Genomic DNA, 25,998 nt, shown 5'->3' on the forward strand with positions numbered 1-25,998 from the left:
GACCCGGAATTTCTCTGCGGAGACGCCAGGACTTGCAAAGAGGAGGGGCGGGGTTTGGACGTGGGCGGGGTCTCGTGCTGGAACAAACAGGTGGGACCCTCCCCGCTCCGCTGCTGTTCCAAGTCCGGGTTGCCTCGCAGCCGGCTCAGCTGGGCGGTGCCCCGGCCGCCCAGGCGCCCCAGCCGCCCTGGCGCCCCGCTACTGGGCAGGTAAGAGATTCCCGCCGTGCGCGCCTTCTTCACAGGTCGTCCAAGATCTGTGCTCCGGCCTCCATCCCTCTGCCGCAAGGTTGTTGAGGGACGGTTTCGGAAGGAAAATAGCAAAGTGAGAAAAGTTAGAGAGGAAGTAGTTTGTGTGCGCACAGCTTGCTCCAGGCTAAAAACTTGGGTGGGTTCCCGAGGATCAAAAAGTGAATAGAACCTGGGGAGGAGCCCGGGGCGTGGAGAGGCGTCACCAAGTTCATTGTGTGGCTGTGTCAGACCTCGCGTCCTGTTTCTCAACACCCAGGCGTTGTGTTGCGGGAACCAATTTACGAAATGAATCTCTTTTCCCGAGAACCAGGAAGTAAGGCCAGCTCCGGGCAGAGATGCTCGTGGCATGGAAAGCATTCTGGGCCTCCACAAGATTCTAATTAACTTGTCACTCTGGCTTCCAAGTTTACAGGAAATTAGAAAGTGAAGGCTGTCAGGATCAGGTAAGTACAGAATCAGATGGGAAAAGTATACCTGACAGCCTGGAGCAAGAGAGATAACAAAGGGATAAAAAGCAGACCCTGAGAAAGCGAGAAAATGCCATTTAAAATGGAAACAGATAGCTGTATTTGTGCTTGAAAAACTTACTGCCCAAGGAGCCCTAAGAGTGGAGAATATTAAAGCCAGCCTTTCCCCTTTCTAAGGGTAATCCTTGAAGAGATCGGTCAGAAAGTTCATTATTTCTTTTATTCTCTCAAGCTGAGCACTCATTTGAAGTTTGCTTTCTGCCTGTCCAATCCAAGCTCCTGATCCTGCGGGCCAAACTTGCACCTTACAGTCTTCTCCATCCTAGTAAATGTCAGGAAACGTTCAGGCCAAAAATCTTGGTGCAATCTCCTTGCCCTTCATATCAGCACATAGGATTCTATTTGCTCTACTTCAGAAAATATACAGCATCCTAAGACTTTGCACCTTTTCTGCTACCACCCAAGCCACCAGCACCTCCCACCTGGATTGTTGGTGAACTACTAATTGGTCACTCCCTGCCTCTCCACTCTTACTCCAATATCCTTTATTCTCAGCAGCAGCCCCAGTGTCCTTTTAAGACATGAATATAGAGTACATGTCTCCATTCTCAAAGCCTCCACTGTCTTCTCACTCAGAGGATAAACAAAATCAATACAAAGGCTATAGGCTCTAGCCTACCTCTCTCATCTAATCTGCTACTTTCCTGCTCCTTCCTCTCCAGACTTAGCATCTCCTTGCTGTTCTCAGTGGGCCCACTCCAGACCTTTACATTTAGTATTCCTTTTGTCTCCAAGCTTCTCCCACAGATATCCCAATGTCTGACTTTCCCATTTCGTCAGACCTTTAATCACATGGCACTTTTTTACTGAGGCCTACTCTGACTACCCTCTTTAAAAATGAAACCCCTTCTCTATTTTTGTCTGCACTATGTAGCATAGTATAGAGTTTATTTGCTTATTGGCTATCTTCCTCTGTTAAAAATATAAGCCCCATGAGTTCAATTATTTTTTTCATATTTTCCTAATGTTTTATCTCTAGGAACTTAGATCAGTATCCAGCACAAAGTAGACTTCAGTCTACTTTGATTTATTTATTTTAGCATTCTGAAATATTCAATATTTCAGCCTGCTTGGGATTCTCTCTCTCTCCCTCTCTTCTCTGCCTCAAAATAAATAAATAAACTTGAAAAAACTAAATTAAATTTTTAAAATTAGTCTTTCATCCAACACAACTATTTTGAGTAGCTGCTAAAGCTCAATTTGGTTGGGTCCCTGCTTAGGAAGGCACACCATCTAGAAGAGAAGGCAAACACATTAAACAATAAAATATGATAATTGTTATGCTGGAAGAGTGACTGGTGACAGTTTGGAGCAAAGGAGATGATTATCAGGGAAAGCCAATAGTGCCTTTTGCATTGAGCTTGAAGAAATCCTAGGCATTTACCTGGTTGTCCTCAAGGTGATTGGGCAGTTATTTTACTGAGCCCTAAATGAATTCACCTTCTGCTTCACCAAAAAATAACATTGTGTGAGAATTCTCCCTCTCCCTTCAAATATGTCTGTATCCAAACCTCTGCTTCCTCTTTTCAAGATTTGGAAGAATCTTCCTTCTATTCAAGGCTACATCTTCACCTATACTCTATTCACTATCCCTTTTTGTATCGTCAACCAGGCTTAACTCTAAAAGCAAATCTTAAACCAGCAGTTTTCAGGATGTTGTTGGTGTCCCCAAGTCTCTTTCAAGAGGTTTGTAGGGTCAAAATCGCTTATGAGTAAAAGATTGATTCAGAATGCAATGAACTTTAATGAAACAAAGTTCATTGGTATGGTTTAGGAAATTATCTTTTATCAAGGTTAACTATAGTGTCAAAGAGAAAAATCTACTTTGTGAAAAGGCTATTAAAATACTGTTTCCAGCTATGTGTCTGTGTGAAGTTGGATTTTCTTCATATATGTCAACCAAATCAATATATTGCAGCAGATTACATGCAAAAGCAGATATGAGAATCCAGCTGTCTTCTATTAAGTTGAACATTAAAGACATTTACAAAACTGTAAAATAATATCACACTTTTATTTATTTTGGAAAATGTATTTTTATCAAAATATGTGTGCTAACATGTAATATGTTCATTATTTTTAATCAGTTAATGAATAAGTAATCTTTAAAGTTCTCAGTGTCAGTTTCTAAGAAGGTAACTATTGATAGATGTAACCAACATAAACAAAAACTCTTTGGAGTCCACAGAAATTTTTAAGAGTGTAAAGGGTACCAAGACCAAATTTGAGAACTGATGCCTTCTGTCTCTGTCTCTGTGTCTCCTTCCCTTCAAACCCAGATTTCTCGGAAAATGCACTTTTATCATTCATTCACTGCTCTATAAAAACTGTTCTTAAGTCATCCAGTTTCCAAATCTAACACACCCATCAGTATTTATCAGACCTCTTTGGGTCTTTTATACCAACCTATCCCCTATTCTAGAAATCTCTGATATGCTATTGTCTTAGTTTTTTTTCTTACCTCCATGGCTAATCAATACTTTTTAAAGGTTCTTCTTTCTCTTCATTTCTTCATATTCTATATGTTCCTAATAGGCAACCTCATATTTACTTGTTGCTTCAACCAACAATTTACTTGTGAACATTTGAGAATGCTCATACACTGAGCATTCTTTACTTAAGCCTCTCTCCTAAGCTCCAGGCCATATATCTAGCTACTTAGTGCCAAATCCCCTAGATGGTGCCAGAGGTAGATATTTCACATTTAACATGACCATGAACACTTCATTTCCTCTATCATCTAACTGCCCAAGCCAAAAAACCAGGAATCAGCTTCTGGATTTCCCTCACTCTCCTCTCCCTCTAATATCTGATGTGTCGTTAAATTATTTCAATTTGGCCTCCTAAATCTTTGAGTCTTTTTTTCCCTCCATTCCTCAACTTTTTTCAGGCTTTCATTTCTGCTGACCTAGATTATTGCAAAGTCTTCAAACTGGTCTCTTTATCTCAATATACATCCCTTCAAATTTTTTTATCCAGGAGAATCCACTTAACCAAATAAGATCTCATGACACCTTTCTTTAAAATCCTGAAATGGCTTCCTGATAACTTTTAGTAGAAAGCTTAAACTCCTTGTCTTAATATCTGAGGTGCGTGATGATTTGGCCCTGCCTACCTCTCCTACCTCTTCTCTTACTACTTAATGACATGCATCCCATGCTCCAGCCATAGCAAACTCCTTGCCTGAGCCTAATCCATGTTCTCCCTACTATTCCTACTGCTTGGAATTTCCTTTTAGGTTTATGCTCATTCCTTTTCACTCATCCTTCTAATCTCCCACCCCACCTAAATCTGTCTTGATATATTTCCTTTAGACTGCTTTGGCTTGATGCTCCTTCACTGGGCATCCACACCCTGCACACCCCTCTTGTAACATTTGTCATTCACTCTTTGTATTCCCTGCTGGACTGAGAAGCTTGAAAACAAAGATTTTTCTCCTCTCTGTAGCTCCCATCACTTAGTACAAAGCCTGACATGTTTGTTTTTAATTTTTTTTTAAGGTTTATTTATTTTTGAGAGAGAGACAGAGAGACAGAGCATCAGCGGGGGAGGGGCAGAAAGAGAGTGAGACACAGAATCTGAAGCAGGCTCCAGGTTCCAAGCTGTCAGCCAGACCCTGACATGGGGCTCAAACTCACGAACCCGTGAGATCATGACCTGAGCCAAAGTTGGACCCTTAACCAACTGAGCCACCCGGACGCCCCCAAAGCCTGACATGTTATTTGAACATATGAATATATGAAAGGATATGTCTTGTCTTTATAGAAAAGAGAATGACTCAAACAATGCATTGAGTTATAGAAGCAAGGACATATGGAATGAATTTTGGAGTAAGATACAGATTCGTGTACAAGTCTTCATTTACTACCTTTGTGAAGTAAAGATGTTAAAATTGTCTTCATCACTGTAAGGGTTAAGTGAAATATATGAATTACTTAGCATGGTACTAGACAACAAATTCATTCATTTCTAACATTTATCTGCAATATATACCACGTGCTAGTCACTAGTTTTATATTAGTGAATGAAAGAGCATAGTCCCTGAACTCATGGAGCTTATAATCTGATGGGGGAGGCAGGTACTAAACAAATAAATACATGATTACAGTTACATTGTGCAGTGATCAAAGACAATTAGGTTGAAGGCAGATAGACCTACTTAGATGCCATGGTAAAAGAAGGCCAAAGAGAAGAGAATATAAATATAGAGGCCTAGGATCAGGGAGACATTTGCTTCTTACTCTTTTATAGCCTCTGAATTTTATACCACATGAATATATTTTTTACTCCAAAATTTAATTATAGTACATCTTAAAGTTAAAAATATAAGAGGATGGGGAGCCTGGGTGACTCATTCGGTTGGGCCTCAACTTCGGCTTAGGTCATGATCTCACAGTACGTGGGTTGTAGCCCCACGTCGGGCTCTGTGCTGACAGCATGGAGCCTGGAACCTGCTTCAGATTCTGTGTCTCCCTCTCTCTCTGCTCCTCCCCCGCTCATGCTCTGTCTCTCTCTTTCTCTCAAAAAAGAGTAAACATTAAAAATTTTTAAAAATATATATATATGGAGGGAAGCAGGAAAATAATTGACAGAAGAATATCTAAATCTCTCTGTCTTGATGAATTAGAAGGAAAGGTTGCTACTTGCTAAAAATGAGACGCATAGAGATCAAATAAAACCACATGGAAAGAGGGTAAGGTGTGAAATAGTCACTAAGGACAATAAGCTGAGAGAAGACAAGTAAAAGGATTAACAGCAGTGTTGAAGGCCCCATGGAAAAGGGGTCCCCATTAATTTGTATTCATACCAGTCCGCTCAGTTACCAGGTTCTCTTAGGTATATTCAGCAATGCTGTTGTACCAGTAAAATTGTGAAATCTATCCCTGGCTGATGCTCTCCAGGGTGCAGTGGCAAAAGAAAAAGGGGAATAAGGAAATAAAGGTTTGCTCTAGAGTGTAAAGTGGTGAACCACAGGGTTTGGCTTAGTAGAGAATGAATTATGATCAGATAGGTCTGCTGGATTCAAATAATGTGGAACATTTGAAAAAGAGATATTATAGTAAAAGTTGACTATTTACCGTGTCTTTTAATGCTACTCAAATTATTTCAGTACATTTTTTTTTTTTTACTTCTACCAAAGAGTGGTGGTAAATGTTTCATAGTAACTAAATACTGATTGAGAAAAATATTTTAAATTGAAAAATAAATCTCTGTTATTTAATAGATTTGATTCCTGAATATATTCACAGGAATTTTTCCGAAAAAGTAAATTTTTTACTCCTTTGGATAAATTATACTTGGGAAATGTCAGTGTCAGAAAAAGATTCTTCCATTTTTTATTGATAATTATAGGTAGAGAAAGTAAGTAAGAACAGAGGACAATTAAACAAATAAACCACAATTTTAATTTCTTCTTAGGATATCAGTTGACTTTGGAGTGTTCCTTTATTATGGTGTAATCAGTTGCCAACATTTCATATACTGTAGAAAAATGTGATTTATAAGCTTACAGATGTCATCACTAAAACTACTGTAAAATTTTAATGAGAATTTTCCATATTTTAGGAAGAGAAGATGAATAAACCCATAACATCTTCAACATATGTGCGCTCCCTCAATGTTGGACTAATCAGGAAGCTGTCAGATTTTATTGATCCTCAAGAAGGATGGAAGAAGTTAGCGGTAGCTATTAAAAAACCATCTGGTGATGATAGATACAATCAGTTTCACATAAGGTAACCTATAAAATTCTCTTCCTTTTTAAATTCTTACATCACAATCTAGAATGATGAATAGATGTAAATACTGTCTAATGTTGCAATTCAGAAAGTAAAACTCTCTCTCTCTTTTTCCTCTGTGTGTGTGTATGATTTTTTTATTCCTTCTCCATTATGTTAGCTTGGCTAGTATTGTGATCTTGCAAATAAGTTTTTGGGTTAGAATCAAGATTCCTACTTTTACTATAGTTTTCTGTTTAGCAAGCTGAGAACAGTTCCCTCTGCCTCACACTTGTCATTTCCAGATTGAACATAGGATATTATAAGCATCTCTAGTAAAATTCTAAGTGTATAAATCTCTACTCCACCTTACCAGTGTACTTTGGGAGTTCTTCAAATTAACATTTTAAAGTTGCTTATAAATGTACACATCTATAAACAGAATTCTTAGTTCTTAGGATTTTTCAACACTATCTTCAGATAATTTCATTCTTTGTCTACTTATTAGTAGTAAAATACAAGTACACATTTTATTTTTGAAGCTATTACTTCAGCTCAAACCTATATCAAAATCTGTCTTTCGAAGTAAGAGGAAAAGACATTAATTTATGATTTTCAGCATTAACCTAATAAAGATCCCAAAACTTTAACTTCTTAGTCCTTCTAGGAAGTGTTTCCTCATATGAAGGATAAACACTTTAAGTTACTTGAAAGAAGTTTAAGATTAAACCTTGAAAGGCAACTTTCAAAGATAGTTTACTGATACACTATTAAAACCTTCTGGGGGCGCCTGGGTGGCTCAGTCAGTTAAGCGGCTGACTTCAGCTCAGGTCATGATTTCGCAGTCAGTGAGTTCGAGCCCCGCGTCGGGCTCTGTGCTGACAGCTCAGAGCCTGGAGCGTGTTTCAAATTCTGTGTCTCCCTCTCTCTGACCCTCCCCCGTTCATGCTCTGTCTCTCTCTGTCTCAAAAATAAATAAACGTTAAAAAATTAAAAAAAAACAACAAAAAACCTTCTGGAGAATGGTTGAGGCAGTGGGGGGGGGGGGGGGGCCGGAGAAAAAGCTCTTCTCTACAGATTAATGGTAACAAATAATTATTGAAAAAATGATAGAAAAGTTACCAATTTACAACCATTCTTCATGCAAGACTCATCAGTGATGCTAAAACGACAAGATGAAAAGTTGTCAATGAACAAGATATGCATAAGATTTCAAAGTATTATCCACAGGTTACTTATGAATTATGAAGGGTAATGGTGCTTTTACAAAGAAAAAATCTGAAGTACACCTCCTTAACCAAGTAATCAAACTTTGGGTCACTAATAATGGTACAGACTGCATTATGTGCCCTCTGCATGTGATACAGTGGGAAGAACACATTGTCACCTATGTAGTGTTCTTACCCAACATTTTTAACCTGAATTTAATCATGAGGAAGTAGTCAGACAAATCTAGACTGTGAGACATTGTACAGGTGTCTGGCTTCCACTGTAAAGCCTGTGCACATACACATGTGCTCCCATGCACACACATACAGGTAAAGGGAGAGGGCAAGAACACAAGTGTGACAAAGTGTTATCAACTGGTCAATTAGTGCTTCTAGGTGAAGGGCAAATGGTTGTTCATGGTATTATTCTTTCAACTTTTATGTAGGTTTGACATTTTTCAATGTAAAAAATTTGGAGGAAAACCAGAAAAAATTGTTACATTTTTAAGTGTTAGTTTCCAAACTAATTTTTAAAGAAATAAGAACAAAAAACTGACCTGTTTTTCCTTAATTTAACTAAAATGTAATTAAAATCAAAGGAATAATTCTCCAAGTTTATGTATAGTATTGTATTTCATTAAACAGGAGGGTTTATTGAAAATCATATGGCTGGGGGTGCCTGCGGAGCTTAACTGGTTGAGCGTCCAACTTCGGCTCAGGCTGTGATCTCATGGTTAGTGAGTTAGAGCCCCGCATCGGGCTTGCTGCTGTCAGCACAGAGCCTGCTTCGAATCCTCTGTCCTCTGTGTCTACCTTTCTCTTTTTCTCTCTCTCTCAAAAATAAACATTAAAACAAAATTTAAGGGGCGCCTGGGTGGCTCAGCTGGTTAAATGTCTGACTTCGGCTCGGGTCATGATCTCATGGTTTGTGAGTTCAAGCCCCATGTCAAGCTCTGTGCTGACAGCTAGGAGCCTGGAGGCTCCTTCGGATTCTGCGTCTCCCTCTCTCTCTCTGCCCCTCCCCAATTCGCACTCTGTCTCTCAAAAATAAATAAACATTAAAAAAAAATTTTTTTTAAACTCATATGGCTAGCAGAGTTATTAAGTCAGGTAGGGAAGAAATATAGCTTAGTAGGTTGAAAGCAGACCCTTATGTCAAGTGAGATCTAAATTTGGATCTCAATTTAGATACAGTTTTCTGGCTGTGTGGCTATGGGCTGGTTATTTTACCTCTTTATGCTTTGCTTTCTCATTCATAATTAGTACTACATTTGTAGTATCTTTGAGAATTAAATGAGTTTATGTGGGTGCATCCCATGGCCCACTGAGCAGATACTCAGTAAGTACTCAATATATGCTAACCTGTAGTATAATCACCTTCAGCATCTTTTTCCTTTCTGCCTATCTTCCCAGTTCTCTGTAATTCTGGCTGGTTCTTCTGCTGCCCCTTTCCTTTAATACTATAGGAGATGGTATGGGCCAGACAAGTGCATGAGGGAATAATTCCTATTTTCACGTTAAGCCTATTTACATACTAATTTTGTTTCTTTGTTGCTTGCTTTTAAGGAGATTTGAAGCATTACTTCAAACTGGAAAAAGCCCCACTTGTGAATTACTGTTTGACTGGGGTACCACAAATTGCACAGTTGGTGATCTTGTGGATCTTTTGGTCCAAAATGAGTTTTTTGCCCCAGCAAGTCTTTTGCTACCAGGTAAACTTGAGCATGAGTAGGGCATCAACGATTAGGGTGCAAAGGCAAGTGGCAGAAATGGGAACATGTCTTCTTACTTGGACTTTTTTCTCCTAGTAGATGAACTTTACATTTGAGACTCCTTTTCATTCTTTCCACCCTCCCCAACTCAAAAAGCACCCCAGACATAGGGCACTGTGGACTTGCTGCTGAGGAGAAGGAGGCCTCGTGACTGGGCCTGAGCCCACCACTCAAGTCAGGTAGTTTTGTGCCAGTAGGAAGTGTAGAAGGATGAAAATTAGTTTTGGGGTGTTTTTTGTTGGTTGGTTGGTTGGTTGGTTGGTTGGTTTTGTTTGTTTGTTTTTAGCTCTTGATTTTCTTTACCCTTAACCTCCACCCTCATGGGACTCTGTGATCATGATATCCTTACATTGTATTCTGGTGGGTTACTGTCTAGATGCCTTCCTAATAGCCTTATTTCCCTTTGATGCCATTTATGCTAGCAGTTGTCACTTTTCAGTGTGCAATAGAATCCCTTGGGGTTCTTGTTAAACAGGTAGCTTCCTGGTTGTATCAGAATTCTTGACTTGGGTTAAGGTCTATGTTTTTAAACAAGCACTTCAGTGCTCTGATGTAGGTGGCTCATAGACTTTTTGAAAACATCGCCTTACCCTCTCTAATCACCTTAACCCCAAACTCACAAATTCATACTAGGTAGCTTATCATGTGTGCTATGAGAAAATGGGGTTGACATGTGGAAACTGAAGTGATGTCAAATGAACCAAGTTCCTAGTTTAACTTTTGGACAAACACTTTTCCGTATTGAAGAACAACTTGTAACTTCATTTGGCAGATGCTGTTCCCCAAACTGTTAATACACTACCTGCTAAAGAAGCTGTAACAGTTCCGCAGAAAGAAATGCCTCTCTGTGGCAAAGACAGGACATTTGTGTTACCTGTGCAGGATCTTGAACAAAACTATATGCCCCCTGACTCCTCAAGTCCAGAAAATACAAGTTTAGCAGGCAGTGATACACGTAAGTAACATATGCAGTGCTTTCCCCTGGCGGGTTTGTCATTAAGCCCATCACTGCTTTGAAATAAATCTCTCCTTTTGTTTGTGCACACTGGCAATAGCTCTTTGGTGAGTTTTCTTTTTTTCCCTCCTGACCTATTAAACACCATCTTCATTGTATTAGTGTGTTATCAGTGAGTACAGTCAACAGAATATACAAACAACCATAGAAATATGAAAAAATGTATAAATATTTACATAACTTGAAAAGGTCATTTTGTAAAGAAAATAAGTGACTAGAGTTTTGGGTGGAGGACCACCAAACAGAATTCTCAAGATAAAACTTAAATTTTTAGTTTAAAATATAGCTTTACTCTCTCCTATCCTGTCTAATCCAAAGTTTAAATATTTGTGTATACATGAAATAATCAAGTTGAGAAAACACTGACGTTATTAAAACCAATATCCTTTTTTATTGAAGCACTTTTTTTTCTTATTTCATTGACATTATAGGTTTTCACAGCTTTTCATTTTATGAATTGAAGAATGTCACAAATAACTTTGATGAAAGGCCCATTTCTGTCGGTGGCAACAAGATGGGAGAGGGCGGGTTTGGAGTTGTGTATAAAGGCTGCGTGAACAACAAAACTGTAGCAGTGAAGAAGCTTGCAGCAGTAAGTTACATGTTTAGGAGTAAAAAGAATTAAAGGAAAAAGTTGCTTCCTAGGGTGCTCTATCTTAAGCTTTAAATTAGTCCTTAGGAAATACATTATTTCAGAGCATATTTTCTTTAAACATCTTCTAAGCTGGTGGTTCTGAACACTTAAAATTTTGCTGAAAGCTATGGATCCTGTCCCTACAAAAATGTAGTTATGGGCATACACATATAATTGTATATATAATTTTGGAAGAATCACAAAATAAAGTTGAGAAGCCCTGTTCTACATAGTGCTTTTATGCATAATCAAGATTAAAATGGGAAGACACTAAGAGAATTTTGTAAAAATAACTTTCTTATGTTACTGTTCTCATTTAAAAATGAAGTTTAAAAATTACACAGTAAGAAAAAAGATTGAAAAAATTCTTGTCTAGATCCCTCATTCCCATTGCTACTAGAGTGTTCAGCATGTAGTTGATTTGTTATATTATAAATCTGTTATTATGTTTTAGAAATATCCATATAATACATATTTATATGATAAAAATAGTCACCCATTGTCATATGCAGTACAAATACTTTTGCAGGTTTTGTTCTTTTTGCCTTCAGATTTGTTTATGTTTTCTTACAGCAAATTTTTTCTTCAGAATGTTTATACAATGAAGTCTCACATTATTTCATTTTGTTCCTACAGTAACTGAGACTTATATGGTTTTTAAGGTTTTTTCCTTCTGCTAACTAGCCATAGGACCTTGAACAAATCAGTAATATTTCCAGTTCTCGGTTATTCTACAGAAGGGAGAGAATAATGCCTTACTATTTTAAAGAAAGCAAGATCAGCCAGGCAATCGCTTGTGCCTCCTTCTAGCTTTAGGAGCCTTAAGGTTATCATGTTGTATTATATTACATATTATTTTTTCAGATGGTTGACATTAGTACTGAAGAACTGAAACAGCAGTTTGATCAAGAAATAAAAGTTATGGCAAAGTAAGTTAATTTGACAGTGTGGTATAATGGAAAAGAGCAGGACAAGAAGCAGGGGGCCTGGTTTCTTACCCAGAGTATGCCATGAACTAGTGATATTTTCAGATATGTAAAATTAAAATAAAGGGTTCAGATTAGAGGAATTGAAAGAATTTTGACTCTATAATTCTGTGACTGCATATGCTTATATGCCTGTAGATAAAACAGCGGTTATTATTTTAAATCATAGCAAAGTTACAAAGGATTTCAAATATCTTCCATTATCCTCTGCTGCTCCCAAAATTCATGACAGATAAATTATAGAGATACAAAAAAAAAAAAAAAATGATAGAATAATAGGCCCTTAGACAACAACCCTAAACCAGGAAAAAGTTATATGCCAGAATGCTTAGAAAATTTTGACCCAGTATGCTTGAAAATTGTTGGGTGTCTTCAGGAAGAATAAGGGAAACAAATCAGGAAATTATTCTAATAATTGTAGTGCAGTGTATTTTATGTGTGTGGCCTCATTTAATCCTCATAAAGGTTATTGTAACCTCCCTACCTTTTTTTTTTTTCATTGAGATTTAGAAACATTTAGTAACTTGCCCGAGGCCACATAGCCAGTAAAAATCAGATCTGCCTTTCATATTAGGATCTGATTCCAGAGCTTGACCTTTTTTCTTTTTACTTTTTTTTAAATGTATTTTTTTAATATTGAAATGTAATTGACATACAGCGTTCTATTAGTTTCAGGTGTACAACATACCGATTCGGCAGTTCTCTACATTACTCAGTGCTCACCACCGTAAGTGTAGTCACCCTCAGTCACTGTACAATTCTAATGAGATTTACCAGTTTATACTCAGTTACACCCATTGCTATAAATTACCGATTCTAGTTGCTTAACCTCAAGAAAGAAAGAACAGACTGGAATTAATTCAGTGACAGTAAAAATAATGCATACTGATTTAAAAAAAAAAAACAAACAAAAACCTCTTTCAGGATTTTGTTCCCCCTACTCTAACACCGACTCTCCAATCCTAAAAGTAATTTGTCCAAAGTAGATAATCTACGAAATACGGGAATATATATTTACAGGAATAAAAATCATCCCTTAAATATATCACTCAGAGATAACCATGACTAATATTTTGATGTACTTGCCTCGTGATGTGTGTATACGATTTTCCCATGTCATTAAAAATAATTTTAAAACATTTTGTTATCATACATTAATTTCAAGGTATTATATGTTAATTATTTGGCATATATGATGATTATATTTTATTTAACCATTACCCTACTAGGTTAATTTCTAATTTTCAACATTACAAATTAAAGCTCCATTAAATCTTGTTGTACATAAATCTTTAAATGCAGCTCTGCATATTTCATCAGGTAGAGTCCTAGAAGAATTACTCATTCAGAATTCATGAACTTCTTAAAAACTTTTCAAGTACATGTCCAAATAAGGCTTTATAAATAGTGATTTATACTCCTGCCAGCAATGTATTACAATGTCAAATTTCACCTTTACCTCACCACCGTTGAATATTATCACTGTTTTTTAACAAGTACCAATTTTTGGATCTTACTAGCAAAATAATCCTGGCCAAGTTTCTTAACTGTCTATTCATTAGTTTTTTCATCTATAAAATGGGATAATAGTGTTTACTTCATTAAGTTATTGTGAGAATTCAATAAAACAAAGCAGGTAAATCATTTACTGCAGTGCCTTGTATATAGTATAAAGTCATCAAATGTTGCCAACTCATTTTAAAAATGTGCCAGTTTGGTGGAAAATAGAGCACTTACTGTTTTAATTTGTACTTCTTAAAATATTTATGAGGACAGACTGATTTCAAATTAAAGTCTGATTTGAAATAATGAAATGTCAGAATTTTAGATGATATTGAATCAAAATGAGTAAGCACGTGGATGGAATGTTATCATGTTCTAAGTATATTTCTAGGCTCTCATGTATTTGCTCATTCAATTCTCAGAGCATCCGTGTTATGTAATCGGTATTACTATCCACATCTGGTAAAGTTGCTGAAGTTCAGTGAGGTTGTTAACCTGTTAACTGTTAATTTGGCCTATAGGTCAAATATCCAGAGGGTGGCAAAGCTAGGCTTTAAACTTAGGACTTTGACCACTTTTCTTTCAACTTTGCCTTGGAAACCTAAGGTTTTGTTATGTTTCAGCTCTCTTTAGTTTTATTCAAGTATATAAAGAAACTCAAATTAGGTTATAAATAACATATCATTAAAGATCAGAAATGTGTAAATTAGATGTGTTTAAAGATCACATGTCTATAAATCAGTGCTTTGGATATGTTAAAAAGTTCCTGAAAAGATTGTCATACCAGTTTCAGCAGACTTGTTGAAATCTTGCCTGTACTATCATTGAAAATTGTGCTACGCAAAGGTAAATATCAACCCAAGTCCTTAACCAAACTGTCACAAGTTCCAAAGTTCTAAAGTATTGAGCTTTTACTATAAAATGGAAAAAGGGGTTGCTTCTAATGTTGATCAGTATTGTCTGAAAGAACTGTTTGCAGAAAATTATAAGCGGTTGTAATAAATATACATACTATAAACATACATATTATAATATAATGATACATAGCATATCAATATTTTCTTACTCCTTTTTTTCTGTTAAAGTTCCAAATTGAATAACCTTCAACCTACAGCTGAATGTATGTATGTATCATAATAATTTTGAGTGCAAAATTATTTGTCGTAGGTGTCAACATGAAAACTTAGTAGAACTACTTGGTTTCTCAAGTGATGGAGATGACCTCTGCTTAGTGTATGTTTACATGCCCAATGGCTCATTGCTGGACAGGCTGTCCTGCTTGGTAAGATATTTGTTCATCATATTGCTTGGCTTTCTGTTTATGTGTTGGAATATGAATATTCACTTTGTGACAAGGTTATTTGAACCACATTAATCTTAATATTTTTCTTGTTCTTTGAAAATTATACAGCTGATAGGTAAACAACTGGGATTGCCATTCTATTAGGTAATAATCTTAAACATAAAATTATCAGTCAAGACTAGTCTTTGAAGATGCTCTTATATATTTTTATTGTCAAATAAGAAATGGTAACTCCGGTTTGATCTTATTGAGAGATTATTTTTGAACAGTTTTTAAAAATTGCAATTCTAAATCTGGGTGATATGATATCATTTTCAGCAGTTGCTGAGAAAGTTGTTCTTTTTTTTAATGGGTTGGTTTCTTACTTTATAAGGATGATACTCCACCACTTTCTTGGCATATGAGATGCAAGATTGCTCAGGGTGCAGCTACTGGCATCAGTTTTTTACATGAAAACCATCATATTCATAGAGACATTAAAAGGTAAATGCTACTCTTAAAAAGCTTTTGGAGAACCATCTTTAAAAAATAACTTGCTCTAGGGGCGCCTGGGTGGCTCAGTTGGTTGAGTGTCCGACTTCAGCTCAAGTCATGATCTCGCGGTCTCTGAGTTCAAGCCTCGGGTCAGGCTCTGTGCTGACAGCTCGGAGCCTGGAGCCTGCTTCCCATTCTGTGTCTCCCTCTCTCTCTCTCTCTCTCTCTCTCTCTCTCTCTCTGCCCCTCCCCTGATCATGCTCTGTCCCTCTCTCTCTGTCAAATATAAACAAACATTTTAAAAAAAATTTTTTAAAGAATAACTTGCTCTCACTCTTTCAATTCATATTCATATGCATGTCTTAACTTATGGCACCCCATGAAAGGTCTTCTCATTAAGATGTTGTATAATTTCCTTTATTACAAACCCAGTGATCTATTTTTAGTGCTCATCCTACATGGCCTTTCTTTTTTTTTTGATAGCATGGCATTTTGTTTTTCTTGACCACTTTTACCTTGTCAAAATTATTTTCGAGGTCACCATTATTTTCTGAATCACTTTCATCCTCCATGGGTGCATTTCAGGTCTCTTTCTTCTTACATAAGTAACAAATATTAATTGAGCACCTACCATATGGTAGGCACTGAAGATAATATATTTAGCAAAAGTAGCACTTGTTGCATTTGACATCAGACGAATGATCACAAGATCATAAACTTTAGTGTGCAGTATACAGTATTTAATATAAATATTAGTATAAAGAAGTGTTCTCTGAGGATGTGATATTTTAGCAGAGATCCAAAGAATGAGTGGGAAATAAGTGGGCTCAAGTTGAGGGTGGCTAAAGAAGGTAGGGAAAACAGCATTCTGCATTTGTGAAACCAATGTTGAGAGGGAGCATGGGGTCATGATGAATTAATTACAGGAAGTGAAACGAACACAGTTATAACTGAAGTGCAGAAATGGAAGGAATGATTGATACAAGATAAATTTATAGAAATCAGCAAGGAGCTAAACCCTGTAGGATTTAATAGACTAAGGTAAGGACTTTATTTTTATCATCAAATAACCAGATGCCGTTGAAGAATTATAAGTAGGGATGTGGCCTCATGTTTAAGTTTTGAGAAGGTCACTTTGACTCTCAGTGTAGAGAACAGTTTGTAAGAAGGGAGAGTTAGGCTTTCACAGAAGTCTTGGTGATAGCTGTTCATATCAAAAGAAGTGGGCAGATTTGAGAGATTTAAGATAGCAGAACCTGCTGATATCTTGGCTGCAGAGGGGTCAGGAAGAGGGACATGTCAGGAATGACTCCTGGATTTATAGCTTCCTGAATTGCATTCTGGGATGATGTGTGGAAGAGGACCAGGTTGAGGGTTGAGAATATGAATTCTCTTTTGTACATGTTATGTTTAAGATTCTCTTAAGATATAGAAGTAGAGATGTTAAACAGACAATGTGATATACAGATTTGGACCTGAAAGAAGTCTGAGCTGAAGACATTAAATTTGTGCATTACTTGCATGTAGGCGATAATTGAAGACCTGTCATATGATTGTATTCACTTAAGGAGAGATAGAGATTAAGAAAAGGTCCCAAGATTTAGTCCTAAGGAACTTTAAGACTTGATGGCCAACTGGAAGAGCATGATCCCTAAGGAATCTAAGAAAATAGGCATAGAAAGGTAAGATGAGAACCAGGAAAGTGTGGTATCCGTGAAAATAAGGAAAGAGAGCATTTCCTAAGAAGTATTAGTCAAAAATATCAGTTGCTTTCTGGAAGTCAGGATGAGGATTGAAAATAACCATTTGATTAGTGCCCTGAAGGTCATTAGTATCTTTACAGAGCTCTGTTTCCACACGTAGCAATTGGGCAGAATTCAGCTTGTAGTTGAGGAGAGAGAAAGCTGGAGAACTGAGATGTGAGTGTAGACAAGTCTTTTAAGACATTTGGATAGTGAAGAATGATCGCTGAAAATAATATGTCACTCAGGAAACCTTTTTTTTTAGATGGTGAAGACTAAAGCATGCTTCTATGCCTATGGGAAGAGGGAGATGATAAGTAGAAGAAAGAAGAAGATAATTTATAGAGTAAGGTTCCTGAGAATTTAGGACGGAGTCCAGATAAAGGGATCAAGCTTGGATGACAGGACAGGCACTCTCTCTCATCCCTTACATATTGGTGCATTTCCTCATGTTCTCACCTCCTGTCTCTTCTGTTCTCACAACGTATTCTTGCTGACTGACATTATATTGACTTCACCTACTATCTATTTGTGGGTGACTCTATCATCATCCGTATCATCAGCCTCCAATCCTATATTTTCAGTATCTCCAGGCCAAAGATACCTCACCTGGATGTCCCACAGCAGCCTCCAAGTTAACATGTCAGAAATCAAATTCATTTTCTCTTCCAAACCAATCTTCCTCCTATATTCTCTTCCTGATTAAATGAAGTCACTATTCATCCTGTCTCCCAGCTAGTCTTTCTCATTCCTCATATCAGACTAATTACAAAGTTCCTTTGAACATGCCTCAAACTTTTCAGCTCCTTTTCACCCACAATGTTCTTTCTTTATCTAGACTGTATCTCTTATTTTATTACAAGCTTTCATGGTCAGCCTTTAACCAGTCTGTACCAGTTCTCTTCCATTCACTACTACATTGGCCAGGTAGTGTTCCTAAAAATCAGGTGTAATAGCACTAATTCATTACTAGGAAACTTTCACTGGCGTCCTGCTATCACAGAATGAAGTTCATATTCTCTCCATGTTCCATGGGCACCAGCTTCTTGAAATTGATCTCATGCTTTTGTTTTCATCACTATGTACGTGTTGCTCCATTTGCCAAAATACCTTTTCCCCTCATTTAACCATCACCTTCTAACAATCCTTTAAGCACACTGTTTACCCTGTCTTTAGAATTTTCTCCAGTTCTTCCAGGCATTTAGTTGTTCTCTCAGCGTTTTGTACATAACATCACCATTGTGGAATATTTTTTGGATTTTTAAAATTAGGTATATACCTTTGTCACGGACAAGATTTGAAAACTCCCCCTCTATGCAGCACTGAGATCAAATACTATTATACATAGCAAGTCCTTGATAAAGTTTTATTGAATGTGAGTATGTGTGTATGAGTGAATGTGTGTAATGAATGAATGAACCTTTTAGCCATGTTCTTTCCTCTTTGAAAGTTATCAGATAGTACAAAAAAAGAGAGAGAGGGAGAGAATAATACCTGAACCTAATATAATACTTCATGTTAACTATACTGGAATTAAAATTAAAAACTTAAAAAAAAAGAATAAAGAGATGAATAATTAAGATACTTTGTTTGGAAATTTGTTCTTAAATGAGTTGGGAAATGTTAGGAAAGGAATTTAAGACTGGAGCTTTAGGAGACTGAGGGATATTTTCCCAAAATAAATTATTTGTGAAACAATGAAATTATCTCTCACTAATGTGGACAGTTTTATTTCATTTATATTCTTCTAAAATTTTTCCTCAAGAAACAAAAAGGAAAAAGAAGACAATTATTTCTCTTTAGCTTCAATCTGAAGTCTAGATTTGTTTACACGAATTTCAGGCTTTTATGATGTGTATTATAAAATAGTCTACTCTGTAAATATGTACGTATGTTCATACACCTGACTGTTTGACTTGCTTGAAAAGAAAAATATTTTCTTCAAACTTTACTTTATTTCAGTGCAAATATCTTACTAGATGAAGACTTTACAGCCAAAATATCAGACTTTGGGCTTGCACGGGCTTCTGAGAAGTTTGCCCAAACAGTCATGACTAGCAGAATTGTGGGAACAACAGCTTATATGGCACCTGAGGCTTTACGAGGAGAAATAACACCCAAATCTGACATATACAGCTTTGGTGTGGTAAGTTTCACATATATAATTCGTAACAATAATCATTCTGGCTATAACTGTGAAGTTGAAGTAGAATATTTTGAACACACCTGTCTTTCTTAGCTCTCTTATGTAAGTATGTATATTGTTTACTTTAACCTTTAGTTAAACGAGAAAGTCATAAAAGCTTCTCCAAATTTGTAAACTTTTAAATTGGTTTCTGAAGTTACTGTAAGAAATGACTTTTTTAGCACACTATCCTCACAAATTAGTATGAAGCTTAAATTAGTGCATAAAGCAAATCATATACAGCATGTATTTTACTGTCAGTTTTTAAATGAAATATTTTTTAACAGATGTACACTTTGGCATTTTCTGATCTACTGGTCTGTTCCTAATAACTTTTAATATGGAGTGAGTGGAAATGGTTGGAGAAGTTAGGTGCTACTTCATCTTATTTTTGCGCGTATGTTTCCTATGTGGAAATTTAACTTCATAGCACTGTGTTGTTAAGGCACAGAGTTGTAGGATAGGCCTAAACTTTAGAAAATAATATTCTAAAAGCCAGAGACAATTATTCTTGTGAAGAATCCCCTGCAAGACAGGGGACAGAATGTCTAGAATACATAGTGAGTTGAGCTGATTGTTTAGTAAGTTGACAATCGAAAAGTACTGCTTGTGGGGATTGCTGGAACCCAAGGTTTCTGTGAGGGAATGATGGTGAGAAATGACCACAGCTCATGTCCTTTCTGCTTTAATGCCTGAAAGGCATAATGCAATGTGTGGAAATGATTAATCAGATTTCATAATCAAGATCCATATTCTGTCTAGTTTCTATATGTTGTCTTGAGTGTTACAGTAATGGATCTTTTTTTGTCTTCATAGGTTTTATTAGAAATAATAACTGGACTTCCAGCTGTAGATGAATACCGTGAACCTCAGTTATTGGTAATTGAAAGACTCATTTTTTCCAGTCCTTTACTTTTGCATTTATAATCTAAATTTGTATGGGTAAGTTTGGCATCTAGATATGTCACTTTCTATTGGCAATTTTTCCATTGGCAATTACCCAGTGGCATATGGAAAAAGCATAACAGACTTCTAATCTCAGTTCTGCCATGAAGGATTTGTGAAGCTTGGTAAAGTCACTTATATATTCTATGTTCTGGTTTCTTTGTGGGTAATATCAGAATAGAACTATATAATCTTTTAGGTCTTCTCCAGTATTTTGTTGTTGTTGTTGTTACTTTCAGGATGATTACTAACAGACTTTTCAGCTCAGAGAGAAAAAACAATATTGCTTCCTTTCACATTTGTATCAGAATAGAATTATTGGTAAAATTTGCTATCTATTTCTATTATGGAGTATTTTATTTTTATTTTATTTATTTGTTTATTTTTTATTTGAGGGAGAGAGAGCAAGAAAGTGTGAATTGGAGTGAGGGCAGTGGGAGAGAGAGAGAGGGAGGGAGAGAGAGAAGGAGAATCTTAAACAGGCACAACACTCAACACAGAGCCCAATGTGGGGCTCAATCCCACGACCCTGGGATCATGACTTGAGCCAAAATCAAGAGTCGGACGCTCAACCAACTGAGTCACCTAGGCACCGCTATGAAGTATTTTAATTATAAAATTATGATAGAAAACATTACCTGTGTATTATATTCGGCATTCGTTGGCAATTACATAAATAGACTAACTGAATGCTAAAGTTATGAGAAAATTATGCCTTGCCCCTTTTTTCCCCCATATAGTAAATTTTAAGAAGTTAGAGGGTCTTTTTATAAAACTAAATATTTACAAAAATCTTTTGTAAACTAAAGATTACAGAAATACTATCATGTATAAGCTTTTCTTAAAATTAAATATCTACTCTGACTTTCTTCTAATTTATGTGTTCTAATGAGACAAACCAGTGTGAAAAATTCAGATAATACATGAATAACAGATTATTTCCCTATGGAGATTAGAAAGTCAAAAGCTATGTTTGCTCAAGAGTTTGGTATCATACTCTTTTAAGAAAAGCCATAAGTATGATATCTATATATTATAATATTGTTACTGGTGTCCCTTAATAAAAAGTACATTATAAAGCTTTCCATGGTTTCCCGGATATGTACTATTCCAGTATTATATATTACATAACATTTCGCATTAAGTTATATTTACAGAACATAACATTATTGTGAAAAGTTATTATTTGTATAATATATATTTATATTATTATATTATCTACATAATAATATCTTCTATATAATATATAGCTATATATAGCTATATATATGTTATTATAGTGTATGTACATTACTTACTGTGTGTTGGACATCAGGAAGGAAGCCTCAGCTGCAGATACAATGTTTTGGAACCATTAGTGTCCAAGTGTAGATAAAGCTTTGGGTGTGGATGGGATTATACAGAGAAAGTGTATAAATTAAAAATACAGGGGTGCCTGGGTGACTCAATGGGTTAAGTGTGCGACTTCAGCCCAGGTCATGATCTGAGCTTCGTGGGTTTGAGCCCTGCATCAGGCTCTGTGCTGACAGCTCAGAGCCTGGAGCCTGCTTCAGATTCTGTGTCTCCCTCTTCTCTGCCCCTCCCCTGCTTGTACTTTGTCTCTCTGTCTCCCAAAAATAAATAAACATTAAAATTTTTTTTTTTTTTGAACAGTACAGTTGGGGTGCCTGTGTGGCTCAGTTGGTTAAGCATCTGACTTCAGCTCAGGTCATAATCTCATTGTTCATGGGTTCAAGCCCCACGTCGGGCTCTGTACTGACAGCTCAGAGCCTGGAGCCTGCTTCGGATTTTGTGTCTCCCTCTGTCTTTGCCCCTCCCCCACTAGTGCTCTGTCTCTGTCTCTCAAAAATAAATAAATGTTTAAAAATTAAAAATAAATAAATAAAAATATAAGACAGTTAAAAAAAACTAAAAGAACTCTCCTTTTTTTTTTTTACTGTGTAATTTATACTTTTTAAGCAAAGCCTACCTGTCTAAAAGCCTAAATCCTTTTCCCTCAGACTTTTTCTCCTTTAATATATTATGAAAGACTCAAACCTTTGGTTTGAGTAAGGATGAAATACAGAAAAACACACAGTCCATCTCAGTCCTAACCTTTATGCATGATCATATAATAATGAAAATCATAAAACTTCAGGGAAGATTATACCCTTTTACTTACCCTTAAGGTGTGCATGCAAGATGACCATAAAGTAGTAAGATTTTATTACAAATATAACCAAAAGGGAGTGAGTGAGCCTTGAAAGAACCTTTACATCACTAGATTCTGCCATCACCCAAATGCTTTCAAAATTCTTTTTTTTTTTAATGTGTATTTATTTATTTATTTTGAGAGAGAGAGATGGAGAGGGGCAGAGAGAGAGAGAGGGAGAGAATCCCAATCAGGCTCCACACTGTCAGCACAGAGCCCAATACAGGGCTCAAACCCATGAACCATGAGATCATGAACTAAGCCAAAACAAAGAGTCAGAAGCTTAACTGAGCCACCCAGGCGCCCCTTAAAATTCTTCTGGAAGAGTTTCTGGAGGGTTTACAACTGACCTCACATAAGTAGTCTTTTCCATGATAATAGTTTCCTAGGGCTGCTGTAAGAAATTGGGACATAAAATAACAGAAATTTATTCTTTCATAGTTCTGGAAGCAAGAAATCTGAAATCAAGGGGCTGTCAGGGCCATATTCCCTCTGGAGGCTCCAGAGGAGATTCTTGCCTTGCCCCTTCCAGCTTCTAGTGGCTGCTGGCATTCCTTGACTTGAGGCCACATCATTCATTTCTGCCTCTGTGGTCACACTGTCTTCTCTGTGTCTGTTTTCTTCTCTTCTCTGTCTCTTCTACAGATGCTTGTCATTGGATTTAGGGCCCACGTGGATAACCTAGGATGATCTCATCTCAAGATGCTTAATGACATCTGCAAAGACCTTTTCTTCAAATAAAGTCATAAGCATAGATTCTGGGGATTAGGACTTGGACATACTGTTTTCAGGGCCATCACTTGACCCACTACATCATCCTAGTTCTATGTCTCTCTCCCTATACAGTACTTTTTTATCATGGCCCTGTCCCCTTTTTCCTTCTACCTCTTTATCTTTGATTCAATAATTTGAGTACCTATAGACAAGTGTGCCTGTCCAGGGAGGAGGATTTTGGGTCCAGAAATTGGAACTGCATTATCAGGAGCACATCAAGAAGCAAATCACCTTGGGCGAGCAGCCTAGTAAATGCTGCCAATGGGAACATGAGCGCAATTAGCTCAGCAACAGAAATACAAAAATTAGAAGGCAAATGGCCGAAAGTATCTAAAAGGTATGTATGTACCTAGGTATGAATAGATGTATAAATAGACAAATAGGGTTTCTCCTGTATGTCTTTAATTCTTAGTAAGGTTATAAAAATAGACAGTAAAATAAGAGTACATGTTGCTATGAAGTAGATGAAATAAATCCATTTACATTCTGATTTCTCTCACTTTTCTTTGAAACTCCTACTAAAGTTTTAACATTTGTTTTAAAGCTAGATATTAAAGAAGAAATCGAAGATGAAGAAAAGACAATTGAAGATTATATTGATACGAAGATGAATGACATTGATCCCATTTCCATTGAAACCATGTATTCTGTTGCCAGTCAATGCTTGCATGAAAAGAAAAATAAGAGACCAGATATTAAGAAGGTACTGGTTTTTTATATTTATTGAAAAAGTGAAGAAGGTAGGGTTCATCTTTTTTTTCCTAAGTGTACATTTCAAACCAACCCTTTAATGCATTTTTTTTGTTGTTTTTTTCTGTCTTTATGAAAGGTTCAACAGCTGCTGCAAGAAATGACAGTTTCTTGAAACTTCACTGGAAGACTCTTGGTTTTTTATATACAGCTATGTAAAACAGTTTTTAAACTAAATTTTTGTTATAAACATTCTTTTTTACCTTTAACAAGGCAGCATGGAGCATGGAACCCCCACACATATATATATAGAACAACAAAAGTAGAGCCACTGTATCGACCCTAATCCCTGGCTTTTTAGTGTCACCCTCAGTTCTTGAGTAATCCCTAAGACCTCGCCTTAGAACCTCACCAAACATGGTTTGAAAACCATAGAATTAGCAATTAAGGGGACTGGACTATAGGGTGAAAAGACCCGAAGCTGAAGCCCTAACTCCACTACTAATTTGCCATAGAGCTTTGGACAATCCCTTAACAGCGTTGAGCCTTTGTTTTTTCACTGGTAACATTAGGCTAATTATCTACTGTGCTTCTCTGACAGGTAGTCCTGGAAATCCAATGATGCAGACTATGTACAAGCACTTTGTAACATGTAAAGTGATGTAAAATTTAAAGTTTATGTAGATGTTTATACAATCCAATTACAGTCGTTTGTTTATAGGATTGTGTTCACAGTGTGTTTTTTGAGAGAGAGAGAAAGCTTGCATGAGTGGGAGGGGGCAGAGAGAAAGATAGAGAATCCCAAGCAGACTTCGCACAGTCAGCACAGAGCCTGACATGGGGCTTGATCTCTTGAACCGGTGACATCATGATCTGAGCTGAAATCAAGAGTAGGACGCTTAACCAACTGAGCCACCCAGGTGCCCCGCAATGTACTATTTTAAGCATTCACCACTAACCAAATATTACCTGATGATATGGTCATTATTAGATTATGTTATATGGCAACATATTCCATAATGAAGGAATTTTGCAGATGTTGGTAAGGCCCCTAATCTGCTGACTTTGAGTATCAACAGAGAGACTGTGCTGGGCAGGCCTGACCTAATAAGATGGTTTCTTACAAGAAGTCTGAGACATTGTCCTGTGGGCCTTGAAGAAGGAAGCTACCGTGTTGTAAGAAGGCCACATTGGCTAAGATCTACGGGTGGCCTTCTAGGCTAAGGGCTACCTTCCAGCTGTTAGCCAGCATAAAAAACTGGGACCTGGGTTGTATAACCACAAGAAACTGAATTCTTCTAGAAAGAACAACTGTTTTTTGAACCATATTTCTGACCCACTGGTTTGCTAGCTAGCCAACTAAAAATTTTTAATTTTTAGTTTCTCTCCTTATGTTCTATGAAAACCACTCAGGTAATAGGAACAATTGATAAATGTTTTGCCTTACTTTTGTGACATATAATTAAGAGAAATTTAAGACATTCTAAAGCATTTATTGCTCTGTCCACTTTCTGGTCCTATATAAAATGCTCATAGATCTCAGCTATCTGTAGTCCTTTTTTTTCACTTTCAAAACACAAGCATACCTCAGAGGTATGAAAGTTCGGTTCCAGACCATCACAATAAAGTAGGTATCACGATAAAGTGAGTCAAATAAATTTTTTGGTTTGCCAATGCATATAAAAGTTATGTTCATTCTATCCTGTAGTTTATTAACTGTGCAGTAGCATTATGTCTAAAAAATAATGTACTTACCTTAATTTAAAAATACTTTATTGCTAGAAAAGGCTAACTATCATCTTAGCTCACAGGGAGTTATAATCGTTTTGCTGGTGAAAGGTCTCACCTCCATGTCGATGGCTGCTGACTGATCAGGTGGTGGTTGCTGAAGGTTGGGGTGGCTGTGGCAATTTCTAAAAAGAAGACAACAATGAAGTTTCCCCATTGATTGACTTTTCCTTTCACAAACAATTTCCCTGTAGCATGCAATACTGCTTAATAGCATTTTACCTACAGTAGAATGTCTTCCAAAATTGGAGTCAATCCTCTCAAACCCTTCCACTGCTTTATCAGCTAAGTTG

At 36.7% G+C, this 25,998-nt stretch overlaps 1 protein-coding gene across 2 annotated transcripts; it reads left to right on the forward strand.

Annotated features, from left to right (window-relative positions):
- The first annotated feature begins 77 nt into the window (after window positions 1-77).
- IRAK4 (interleukin 1 receptor associated kinase 4) lies at window positions 78-25,459 on the forward strand. 2 transcript variants are annotated; one of them, XM_015075938.3, is made up of 12 exons: window positions 78-209; window positions 6,344-6,513; window positions 9,270-9,415; window positions 10,248-10,430; window positions 10,922-11,082; window positions 11,989-12,053; window positions 14,781-14,895; window positions 15,290-15,399; window positions 19,095-19,278; window positions 20,134-20,196; window positions 23,772-23,930; window positions 24,057-25,459. In XM_015075938.3, exons 2-12 carry the CDS (start codon window positions 6,353-6,355, stop codon window positions 24,090-24,092), a joined length of 1,383 nt encoding a protein of 460 aa, XP_014931424.1. In that variant the 5' UTR covers window positions 78-209; window positions 6,344-6,352; the 3' UTR covers window positions 24,093-25,459. The 2 variants fall into 2 exon arrangements, with proteins under 2 accessions (XP_014931424.1, XP_014931425.1); XM_015075939.3 differs by lacking the exons at window positions 78-209; window positions 9,270-9,415 and having other exon boundaries at window positions 6,374-6,513.
- Window positions 25,460-25,998: the final 539 nt, after the last annotated feature.

This window comes from Acinonyx jubatus, chromosome B4 (genome assembly GCF_027475565.1).
Source record: "Acinonyx jubatus isolate Ajub_Pintada_27869175 chromosome B4, VMU_Ajub_asm_v1.0, whole genome shotgun sequence".
Taxonomy (NCBI): Eukaryota; Metazoa; Chordata; class Mammalia; order Carnivora; family Felidae; genus Acinonyx; species Acinonyx jubatus.